Source organism: Propithecus coquereli, unplaced genomic scaffold (assembly GCF_000956105.1).
Source record: "Propithecus coquereli isolate 6110/MARCELLA unplaced genomic scaffold, Pcoq_1.0 Scaffold130, whole genome shotgun sequence".
Taxonomy (NCBI): Eukaryota; Metazoa; Chordata; class Mammalia; order Primates; family Indriidae; genus Propithecus; species Propithecus coquereli.
In genome coordinates this window covers 1,345,057-1,357,894 of record NW_012137192.1, presented here as the reverse complement: position 1 = coordinate 1,357,894, position 12,838 = coordinate 1,345,057, and the positions used below count along the sequence as shown (strand labels likewise).

Below are 12,838 nucleotides of genomic sequence, written 5' to 3'. Positions count from 1 at the left end.
TTTATATGAATTGGACATGTTTTTTGGATAATCAGGTGTCAATAAATGCTGGTTGGGTTTATTTCTGATTATTCTTACTTCAGATCGACACACTTCTTTAAGTGTTTGAATGCATGTGGGTTACTGCTGAGTTCTCCTGACCTGGGAGCCAGGCTACCTTTTCAAAGTAACCTACCAAATCTCTTATATAATACATTTTGTATTGCTTTTATAATTCATGGAGAAACCTCAGACAACTATAGGCCACAAGCATGCAGGCTTGAGTTTGAGCCTAAGCTGTGCTACATGATAGTTATGACTTTAGGCTCAACTCTCTCACTTTAGGTTTCCTTATCTTTAAAATGATAATATTGTGCTGTTTAAATGAGATAATGTATGGAAGAAAAAAATCACAAAGTTCCTGTTCCAGAATGATTGATCAATACAATAGCTTTTCCCTCATACTTCTCTTCCTATATTGTTTATTTCTTTTATTCCCTTCCCTTTTCTCTCTTCCTCACTTTCCCTATATTTTTCCTTCCATAATCATATTGGGTTCATGGCAAATTTTTATATTGATGCATTGGTAAACTTGGACTTAGCATAGTACAGAGATTACGTGTTTTTTAAAATTCTTCGACTTCTCACAGGCAAAATAGAACAGTAAAATGGAATGGGAAAACCAAACCATTCTGGTGGAATTTTTTCTGAAGGGGCTTTCTGGTTACCCAAGGCTTGAGTTACTCTTTTTTGTGCTAACCCTAGCAATGTATGTGGTCATCCTTCTGGGCAATGGTACTCTCATTATGATCAGCATCTTGGACTCTCACCTTCACACCCCTATGTACTTCTTCCTGGGCAACCTCTCCTTCTTGGACATCTGCTACACCACCACCTCCATTCCCTCTACACTGGTGAGCTTCCTCTCAGAGAGAAAGACCATTTCCTTCTCTGGCTGTGCAGTGCAGATGTTCCTTGGCTTGGCCATGGGAACGACAGAGTGTGTGCTCCTGGGCATGATGGCCTTTGACCGCTTTGTGGCCATTTGCAACCCTCTGAGATATCCCGTGATCATGAGCAAGGATGCCTATGTGCCCATGGCAGCTGGGTCCTGGTTTGCAGGGGTTGTCAACTCTGCCGTACAAACTGCATTTGTGGTGCAATTGCCTTTCTGTAGGAATAGTGTCATTAATCATTTCTCCTGTGAAATTCTGGCTGTTATGAAAATGGCCTGTGCTGACATCTCCGGCAATGAGTTCATCATGCTCGTGGCCACGACATTGTTCACATTGACACCACTGCTATTAATCATCATCTCTTACACATTAATCATTGCCAGCATCCTCAAAATCCGCTCTTCTGAGGGGAGAAGCAAAGCCTTCTCTACCTGCTCAGCCCATCTGACTGTGGTGATAATATTCTATGGGACAATCCTCTTCATGTACATGAAGCCCAAGTCTAAAGAGACACTTAATTCAGATGACTTGAATGCTACCGACAAACTTATATCCCTGTTCTATGGGGTGATGACTCCCATGATGAATCCTTTAATCTATAGTCTTAGGAACAAGGATGTGAAAGAGGCAGTAAAACACCTACTGAACAGAAGTTTCTTTAGCAAGTGAGTGGAAAATGTATTGTATTATAAACACATTGGACATTGTTGAAAGTTGAGACTTATATTAGAATTTTGGTTACTTTTCCTGTTTTTTCAACAGCTTCATATATTGTTAAAATTTTTATAATGAGATATAGCATCTCAGAATTACTGCATGTTCACTATAGAGAATTTGCTAGATACAGGACATTAAGATGAGGCAGAAAGAGAGGTTACCTATTACTCTAATACTAGGAGGTGGCCACTTTCTAATCTGTATTTTTTTTACTGTATCGGAATTGAGTATATACTTGAGAAAGTTTTCTTGCTTTTACATTGAAAAATACTGGACTGACATAGAATTCTTGAGTTATAACTTTTTCTGGTCCCTGCCTTGGTACTTAATTCCTTCACTGTAAGGCATCCAATATTACTGAAATTGGGTCTAATGTCATCTTGATGTTTTTTATTCTTTTGTAAATAATTTCTTCTTTTTATTTGGGTTCTTCTGCTTAGATATTTGAAGGTTTTCCTTTTTTATCCCCTGATACTTAATTTATCAAGATGTATCTTTTTTGTACTCTATTAATTTTTTTCTTGTAACATGTTGAACTATTTTTTTAATTCAATTGAATTAAATTCAACAAATATTTATTCAATACCCTCTAGCTGCTTAGGTTACATACATCAATGAATGAAATACAGATCCTTGCCTCTGTGGAGTATACAGTCTTGTAAGGGAGATGGCCAATAATAACACAATGAGTAAATAACTAAGTAAATGTTTGGTATGTTAGAAAGCACTAGGATCGATGAAAAAAGAAACCATGGAGCAGGATAAAGGAAGTTGAAATTGCAGGAGGTTGGAGTGATAAAGTTGCTGTATTAAAAATATAGTCAGCATAGACTTCATTTTGAAGGTGACATTTGAGCAAAGCATATAATAAAATGAGAGTTGAGGTATAGGGATTTGTGAGGAGAAAGTGTTCCAGGCAGAAAGAAAGCTGTGACAAAGCTCTATAAAAGGACTGCCGCTGATGTATTTGAGGACTTCCAAAAAGGTCGAAATGGCTGAAGCTGAGAGAACAAGGGGCATAGCTGAAATCAGAGAGGTGACGGGACTGGGCGGAGTGTGTATGGGAGCCAGATCAGGTACAGTCAGATCTGTCATTCTGCAATATTTTTTTGTACAAATTCCTTGAATATTTTCCAATATATTTTGTTTGGTTTTTTAGAACTATAGTGGCTATGTTGGATAGCCGTTATTCTTCATATCAATGTTTCTTATAGTCACTTTAATCTCTTTGATCTTTTATAATGTAATGTATTCTGTATGATTTTCTAAGTCTAATTTACACACTACTTATGCTCATAGGGAGATAATTCTGGGTAACACTGAATCCTAATATATATTTTGAATCCTCAGTAAATCAATATAATAAAAGCTGACATTTAGGTTTAGTAAAATACGAAAACTTTGGGGTATGCTGTCCCTTCGTTCTTGTGATAAGAGAAAAGCAAAAGTGAATGAACCTTTTTGTTTTGTATTTATAAAATAAGCAAGTGCTCGTTGTTTTAGAAAAAATTGAATGCCGTGAAGTAATCCTAATTATATTTACTTTAAAAATAACTTGGATTCTGTTATTAAATGTAAAAATAACATAAAATATATATTAATAAATGGGGCATTTTGGTAGGGCATTTTTATAGCTTTTATTTGTAATAAAGAGATACTCATTTCTTGTGGATTTAGATTGTTCCATATTTGTATGTTATGACTGGCTTTAGAAGAAATATGAGTGTGTGTGTGTGTGTGTGTGTGTGTGTGTGTGTGTGTGTGTGAGAGAGAGAGAGAGAGAGAGAGAGAGATCTATTAAGAAGTTGCTCACTGGAAGTCAGAAGAAGATTCTTAAAATGGCTGAAAGACTCTTGCTAGAGGAAGGAATGTGAACGTGAGACTTTTGGACAGTCTTCTTAAATAGTATGACCTGTCTCAGTTATGACTGGAAAATTGAGGGAAAAGTATATAACCAAATTTAGTATCAGAAACAACAGACGGAATATGGAGGATACTTTGATATGCCTCCCAGATATCCCTTAAATAAAGAATATATTGCTCCGGCTGCAGGTAGTGCTAAGGGCACACAACAAGTGGCATAGGGACAACCTGTTCATTGTTCCTTCCAAAGTCACACTCTTGGAGTTTTTCTGGAAGGTTGGTGCTACTGTCAATGTTTCTCCTCTTTTAACAACCTGATTAACTTCAGTGCTTCCCCTAAGACTTGGTTTGATTCTTATCAATTGTGATCAAAAATCTTTTATGGACACAGAACATATGGTTTCTAAAGATCTTTGTGAAGGAATTAAGTGATATATGCCTTTCAGAAGTGGTCTTCAATATATTCAATACACTTAGGATGAAAGTTGAGGTGCACTTAATGATTTCCTTGATCATTTTAGGATCGGCTGAAGCAGTTGTTGGGCCTTCATCTCAGGTCAACCTTCCTTCTGCTCAATCCAATTTTCTTCTCTTCCCTTCTACAGATGTTGATCCTAGGGCACTCATTGATAAAAACATCCTGCATGTATCTCAGGGTCTTCTTCCCAGAAAAAATCTGACTATGATGGGAAAACTGACTTTGATTCTGCTGGAGTCCACCCCTAAGGAGTAGTAGTAATCATATTTGTGCCTCCCATCCTCTGTGTATCCCTTTTATGTAAGGGTAAATTCCTATCTCCTAAAAGTAGAAGGCAGAACTCACATCCTTTGCAGCTAGTACAGACACATGTGACCTGTGCTCCATCGGTCATGCTTATTCACAAGAGATTTCTAATCCAGAGTGAGTAATTTGAGGACATAGGCTCTGTGCAGAAGACCCATTTGGCTGGAGTTTTTATGGTGGTAATGGTTGCAAAGTCAAGTTCCTGACACTAAACCTGATGAACTTGTGCTGGAGGCGATAGTGTTTGAAAGGTATTTGAGATGTTGGCATTTAATTCTCCATGGCAGCAGCAGTGGTGGTTTCATCATCAGCTCAAGTTCTATAGTAAAGTTTTGGGCCTTGTTCCTAAATATTAGCCTGTCTCTTTGGTACCCACTGTTATTTTCAAATTCCCAACAGATATTAATCTTTGAGATTTGGGAATAATAAATTGGAATTCCAATGAATTCTTGGAAATTCCCTCAATCATAAGTAATTCTTAAAATGCTTCCGAAAACAACAATAGCAACAACAAAACTTACAACATTCTTTCCGTATTTTACTCATTGTGGTAGACAGATATCACTCCCCATGATTATGTTACATTATATGGCAGAAAAGATTTTTCAGATATAATTAAGGTCCTTAACCAGTTGGCTTTGAGTTAATCAAAAAGGAGATTATCCTAGACGGACCTGGCCCAACCAAGTGAACTCTTAAAAAAAAAAAAAAAAAAAGCCAGAGAGATTATAACTGAGAGTCTTTTGTGCCTTTGAAGAATTTAGCTGCTAGATTGTAAGAAGACCATTAGGTTGGAACTTGAGGTGGGCTCCTAGAAGCTGAGCATAAGCCTTGGCTGACAGCCAGCAAGAAAATGGGGGTGTTAGTTCTATAATACAACTGCAAGGAACTGAATTCTTCCAATAATTTAAATGAATTTGGAAGAGGGCCCCATGCTCCAGGTGAGAACATAGTATTACCAACACCTTGATTTCACCTTTGTAAGAGCCTGGCCAGGGAACCCATCTACTTTGTACCTGGATTTCTGACTCATGGAAGTTGTCCGATAATGTATTTGTATTATTTTATGTCACTAAGTTATTATAGTTTATTATATGACTATAGAAAACTAACATTCTCCACTTTTTACATATTCAGCATTATCAGCTTCTAGATAATGCTGAATATCTAGTAAGTGGAGAAATCATTAAAAGTGGTTTAATCATTAAAGTATCAATTTTAGTAGTATTTACAAAGAACTATAGCCTGCATTGAATATTCAAACACTGGAAAATGCTCAAATAATATTAACATTTTGATTTAGTAGGTTAGCATACTATACAAAGTATGTGTCAAAATTGCTGATTTAGATTTATTTTGCTCTCTAACTTATTTATTAAAAGTTTGTTATTAGGATTTGCACAAAGTATACTATAAATATAAACTTACTAAGTTTGCATGCAAGAATAGCTTACTGTTAGTAGCAGCTAGGGCCACGAACATGGCAACAAACTTAAACATGGCAACAACTACCCCTTGTGTTAGTTTCCTCCTCTTGCTTTTAACTTCATGCCAGTGGGTTCTTTCAAACCACTGCTGTCATGCTTTCATTCTCAACAGAGAATTATTAACCTTTTTGATTTTTTCAATTTCTCAGTTTTTCTGGAGATTTGTGATTTGGAAAACAAACTTCTTGAGAATGCTGGTAAGGAATTCCTGCATGGGAACATTCTCATACTGTCGTTTAATGAATTTCCTTTCTGTCTAAATCATGCGGAAGATATGCCGCTGTCTGGAGCTAGGAGCCCTGACTGACACGCATGGCATATGAGAGCCTCCTTTCTTTGGTTCCTGTTTAGTTTCATCTTCCACCAACCCCTGCTGCCTTTTCATTTGTGTTCCTGTGATGCTGAATTATTTCAGTTTTCCGTCCTCATCATTTCATTTCTTGTCTTACACCACTTGTGTTACTGTTTCCTTTTCCTGGAATGTCCTTCCCTATCTTATTTGCCTCTCAAATTCTCATTCACAATTTAAGAATCAGTTCAGCTACCACCTTTCCCGGAAATTATTTGTTGATTCTAAGTTATTTGGCACATATAGCACACTAAGCCATCATTTTTATCACAGCGTTTACCACTTTTTACTGAAATCATCTGATTACATGGATTTTTTTTTCTCACTACCTATGAAATTTTTGGAGGTAGGGACTGTGTCTTAGGCATATTTATATTCACATAGATTCTTGCTATAAATTTCACAGAGTAGGTGTACTGTAAATTTTATGTAAACAGAAGTGATTTAAAAATATAAAAAAACCAAGTAGAGAAATAAGGACATAAGTACATAACTCACATAAAAGAAAATATAGCTCTTTATGACACACAAAAAGTTAAATATCTCTGAAATTAAAAATTCTATTTAAAGTAATAATGAGATACCATTTTAAGCTCTTTATATTGGAGGAAAAATCTAAACTATTGACAACAACCATTGTTGATAGGAGCAAGATAAAATCAGCAACACCATAACACTGGTGGGAGCATAAATTAGTATTATCCTTTAGAATCATAAAAATCTTCATTCATTTTGACCTACTCATTTCACTTCTAGAATTCTATTTGAAATTATTTTGTTAAAAATAAATTTCAAAAAATAAAGGAAGGAAAAAAAATCATTCAGAAATGTCTAGCCTTAAGGTGCCTCACTTTATACAGGGGAGAGAGGGGCAAATGATCTTAGCTTAAGTTATTATATTGTTTTGTAACTAAGGTAGGCTCCTTTCTGAACTTTGGTTATCACTAGGTTATTCAATTATAATTTATTTTTGGCTTGTTTTTTTATACCTTTGTATTAATATATTGCTTGAGATTATTTTTCTTACCTTGTCTTTTTTCCTTCTTTTCCTCCCTACTTCTCTCTTTCCCTCCCTCCTTTCCTTCCATCTTTTGATTCTTCTTTCTTTTTTTTTACAGTATGTATTATTGTTAGAATCAATGACAATATAGATGCTCCTTGACTAATGATGGGATTATGTCCTAATAAACTCATTGTTAGTTGAAAATACCCTAAGTTGAAAATGCATTTGATATACCTAACTTACTCAACATCATAGCTTAGCCTAGCCTACCTTAAATGTGTTCAGAAGACTTACATTAGCCTACAGTTGGGCAAAATCATCTAACCCAGAGCTTATTTTATAATAAAGTGCTGAATATCCCATGTAATTCATTGAATATTGTACTAAAAGTGAAAAAACAGAATGGTTGCATGGGTACTCAAAGTATGGCTTCTACTGAATGTGGATCGCTTTTACACCGTTGTTAAGGACTGTCTGTAAATACGTGTTTATTCAAAGAGTCAACTTTCGCTATAAACTAAATCTATAAAGTGAATGGAAAATGTGTACAGTAAATAATTATACTTTCAAAATGGAGTGTGTGTGTGTGAGAGAGAGGGAGAGACAGAGAGAGACAGAAAATTCAGCTGGGGAAATTTTGATGCCAATATAGGAGCTCCCTTCTGATTTTGTTTATGAAGTAGAGTAATAGGCCTTCTGTAATTAGGTCTTCAGGGCTTTATTTCTGAAGTTTGATAAGTTTTATACATATTTCATCTCTGAGGCAATTTAAAGTTGTGCACAGAGGTTTGTAGGAATCCTTAAGAGCAGAATATTTAAATTGTTTCCTAAAGCCTGAAGCAGATTCCTTAGGAACTTGGTGGGTCTCTACAATGGGGCAATATTTCAACCTGGTCTTCAGGGGAAATCTAATTTGCCCTATTCCTAAAATTCATTGCTAAGTATTAATTTTCTTCCTATTTTTAAACTAGAGGAATTTAATGATACTTTCTCTGAAGTAGAAGAATTTGATGGTATCTCACCCTGGTAATCACATCCATAACACCACGTTTCTATAAATGTCAGCTAGTCAGTGAATTTCTATGACAAAATGACTACACACGGCTGGTGCATGCCTCTTTGGAGATTCGGTTACTAATCAGGAGCTGTGAAGATTGGCTGCAGGTAGAAAAGTAAGGCAAAGATGTCTGTTGCTGTTTCAGCCTAGAAAGAGAAGGAACCTCTGTTTGGAGGTAAGTTACTGAAAAAAAACAAGAAACAAATTTATCAACCATAAGCAGGACTTGGACTGATGGAATAAATCAGTTTGAAAATGATATTTTTTTCTCACTAGGGAGAGACTTTGAGTATTGGAAATGGAATTTAAGAGTCTGTTCACTGGGATGTAGTAGGAAAAAAAAAAAACAAAAAACTATGAGATCAAAACAGCAGTTCTGCATGCAAAGACAATTGTTCAATAAACTGAAAGGAATTTGCCCAGCATGTATAAGTTACTTTTTGTCAGTGTGTACGTTTTTAGTGCATTACAAAATATTTGGACACTACGTCATCTGCTGTAGCTAATTAAAGCTCACTTCACAGTAGATAGCAGACTATGTGTTATTTAGAACAGAATTCATAATAAACAAATCTTTAACTGTGGTTCCCTAGCAATAACTCGGGTCCTTTGGTTCAGTCAACTGTGAACCAGTTGAACTGTTTGCTAGGGACGGTGCTAGGGACTCTATACAGAGACAACATGTGAGGAGAACACTATGACCAATTTGGAAAATTTTAAAAACTAAATATAGTAATTTCCTGGGATCTGGAAAAGATAATTTGCTGTAAGAATGCGCAGTCAGAAAAAGACCGGCTTGGACCTTATCCTTGTCTGTTTGCATATAAAATTGGTGACTATTTTGAATATTTTCTTTTCTATCATTAGGTCATAATTGTAATAGTGGGTAATTTTCTTTTTTATGTTAAGAGGCTTGCTAAAGATGATAAAAATCTTAAAAAATGTCAGTCAGGTGTTTTAAATCTGGAAACACTGGCAACCTATTGCAATCTTCGTTTTTATGGAGTGAATTGAAATTTATAAAAGGCATATCTTTTGGATGATTTTTCCCTTCTGCCACCTAATTCACTGGCATCCAAAAGATTGGAGTGAATATTTTCTCCCATTTTGTATGTTGTCTGTATACTCTTTCGATTACTACTTTTGCTGTGCAGAATCTTTTTAGTTTATTTAAGTCCCATTCGTTCGTTTTTGTTTTTGTTGCATTTGCTTTTGGGGTCTTTGTCATAAATTCTTTGGGTAGGCCAATGTCCAGAAGAGTTTTTCCTTGGTTTTCCTCTAAAATGTTTATGGTCCAGATCTTACATATAAGTCTTTAATCCATCTTGAGTTAAATTTTGTATATAGTGAGAGGTATGGATCCAGTATCATTCTGCATATGGCTATCCAATTTTCCCAGCACCATTTATTGAATAGGGTGTCCTTTCCCCACTGTATGTTTTTGTCTGCTTTGTTGAAGATCAGCTGGTTGTGGGCTATGCTTTTATTTCTGGGTTCTCTATTCTGTTCTATTGATCTATGTATCTACTTTTATGCCAGTGACATGATGTTTTGGTTACTATATCCTTATAATATGTTATTTATGAGTAGTACACTTTAAAACAAAGTGAAAACGAGAAGTTAAAAATAAAAAGATGTACAAAGAGATAGCAGACAAAAGCAAACTAAAAGAAGGCAGGAGTATAATATCAATATCATAAAAGTGGAATTAAACTTTAAAGTGCCAAATGGGATAAAGGTATATCAGTTAAAATTTATGAAGAAGATATATTAACCAAAAACCTGTATAAACTAAATAACCCAGAAGCTAAACATATAAAACAAAATGATACTAGATATGCAAAAAGAATTTGATTACAAATATTTATATGGAATTGATCTAATTGAGGTGGCAGAAAATAAGTAATTATTTGGAAGATTTTAATAATATATTTAATAAACTTGATTATGTATATACATTCATACATGTTTTGTGTATGTATATGAAACCATTTATCTTTCCCAAGGAGAAATCATTTTTTGTTAACATTTACAACATACATCATGTAATGGCTCCCCCAAAGTCCATAGCTAGAGAATGATAGGTCATGTTATCTTATCATAATAAAATAAAATTGGAAATAATGAAAATGGAACAAAAATACCTAATCACTAAATCAGGAAGAAATACACACCTAGATAACTCTTGGATGAAAGAGGAAATTAGAAGAAAAATAAAAAATTATCTAGAAATCAATGAAAAGATCCTTTCCCATCAAAATCTAAATCTATAATAAAACATTCTTTAAGTGCCTTAATGAGAGCTAGAGATAGAGGAGAAAAATGAAATATTAAGAAATTAAAAAAATTTTCTTTTTCATTCATGAAATTAGAAAAATCCAAATATGCTTAAAGAAATTTATGAAGACAGAAACTTAAGTTAATGACATAGACAAAAATGTGAAGAGGATAAATCTATCCTAAAGCTTTTTTTTTGTTTTTTTAAAAAGACCCATATATAAGTAAGACCTATAATTTTTGACTTGTGCATCAAATAATGAAAAAAAAATTAGATAGGAAAAGTAATAAAAAATGAAAGAACTCCCCATATAAGGGAAAACACAAGAATTATAAGGATTAAATGCAACTCTGTAACAAAACATTTGTTGTTATAGAAATTAATAATTTCCTAGCAAAATATAAAGTATCAAAATCAACTGCTCTCGAATCACCATATTGAAATCTTGCTTCTTTCTGATTAATCACATTTTTTTGTCTGATTTTTTTTTTTAAATGTTCTGTCAATCAGATTACAAGGCATTCTAGCCTGTAGCCAAATTCTGTTTGCAAAATGAATGTTAAGTACTCAAATTCTGCACTTATACTGTTTGGATTTAAGTCCTGGCTCTATCATTTATTTAGCTATATAAAATTGACCTTAAGCAAATTACTTGACTTTTCTGTGCATTATTTTCCCCCTTTATATAACAGGGATTGTGATGCTAATAATGACAGTAATTACCTCATATGGTTGCTTTTCAGTCTAAATTAGGTAAAGTGCAAAGAAAACAACGAGTAGAGGATTGGCACAGAATAAGAACTGTTAGTCATTATTTAGTCTTTTAATTTTGCTCATTTATCCAACAAATGTTATGGCACATTTGCCTCCGTGTCTGCTCTAACTCCTGGCACTGTGAAAATAAATAAGAGTAAGTACCTGCCCTTATGAAGTTTCCATTCTATTGGACCAGACAGACAATAAACATAACAGTAAGATTTCAAGGAGTGATAAGAGCACTGATCTATTGTGTGGTGATGTATAGCCAATAAAAATGGTTTATTGTTCAGTTACACATAATACAATGCTCATTTTCATTATAATCTCCAGTTCATATATGTGATGACAAATATGACAAAAAGCTCAGGTTTTCAGCAAGGAAGATTTAAGTTTGCATCTTTGCTATATACTGTATACACACACAAACACACATATACTATTTACCTCTGCTCAGATTTACTTAAGATTTCTGCTTTGATTTATTTGTCTGTAAAATGTGGATGATGATAGCGCTCTCCTAGAACTGTGATAAGATTAAATGAATTAAAGGATATATTGGGTATAGCATGAAACATGTTAGTTTCTTCTTCCCTTCCCTCTCTCCTTTGATACGCTCCCTCTTTTCTCTCTACTTTTCTTTACTGCCTCCCTTCTTTCTTTGATCTTTTCCTTTTTTTTATTGTTTCTCTGAAAGTATAGTACTTGTGCATTGGTACACGTTTGAAAGTAATCATAGTAAAATACGTATTGGTCTTAACATGCTTTGTCTTACAGGTGAAAAATAGAACAGTAAAATGGAATGGGAAAACCAAACCATTCTGGTGGAATTTTTTCTGAAGGGCCTTTCTGGTTACCCAAGGCTTGAGTTACTCTTTTTTGTGCTAATCCTAGCAATGGATGTGGTCATCCTTCTGGGCAATGGTACTCTCATTTTAATCAGCATCTTGGACTCTCACCTTCACACCCCTATGTACTTCTTCCTGGGCAACCTCTCCTTCTTGGACATCTGCTACACCACCACCTCCATTCCCTCTACACTGGTGAGCTTCCTCTCAGAGAGAAAGGCCATTTCCTTCTCTGGCTGTGCAGTGCAGATGTTCCTTGGCTTGGCCATGGGAACGACAGAGTGTGTGCTCCTGGGCATGATGGCCTTTGACCGCTATGTGGCCATTTGCAACCCTCTGAGATATCCCGTGATCATGAGCAAGGATGCCTATGTGCCCATGGCAGCTGGGTCCTGGATCACAGGAGTCATCAACTCTGCCGTACAAACAGCATTTGTAGTACAATTGCCTTTCTGCAGGAATAACGTCATCAATCATTTCTCCTGTGAAATTCTGGCTGTTATGAAATTGGCCTGTGCTGACATCTCCGGCAATGAGTTCATCATGCTCGTGGCCACGACATTGTTCACATTGACACCACTGCTATTAATCATCATCTCTTACACATTAATCATTGCCAGCATCCTCAAAATCCGCTCTTCTGAGGGGAGAAGCAAAGCCTTCTCTACCTGCTCAGCCCATCTGACTGTGGTGATAATATTCTATGGGACAATCCTCTTCATGTACATGAAGCCCAAGTCTAAAGAGACACTTAATTCAGA

General features: G+C 35.2%; 2 protein-coding genes across 2 annotated transcripts; both read left to right on the top strand.

The window, feature by feature from the left end:
• Positions 1–647: 647 nt before the first annotated feature.
• LOC105805606 (olfactory receptor 13C9) lies at positions 648–1,604 on the top strand. Its single transcript, XM_012638537.1, has one exon. It carries the CDS (start codon positions 648–650, stop codon positions 1,602–1,604), a length of 957 nt encoding a protein of 318 aa, XP_012493991.1.
• A 10,335-nt stretch (positions 1,605–11,939) lies between these two features.
• Positions 11,940–12,833, top strand: LOC105805584 (olfactory receptor 13C2-like; the record flags this gene model as incomplete). Its single annotated transcript, XM_012638517.1, has 1 exon — positions 11,940–12,833. A coding segment is annotated over exon 1 (807 nt), but the record flags the coding sequence as incomplete, so codon positions are not given.
• Positions 12,834–12,838: the final 5 nt, after the last annotated feature.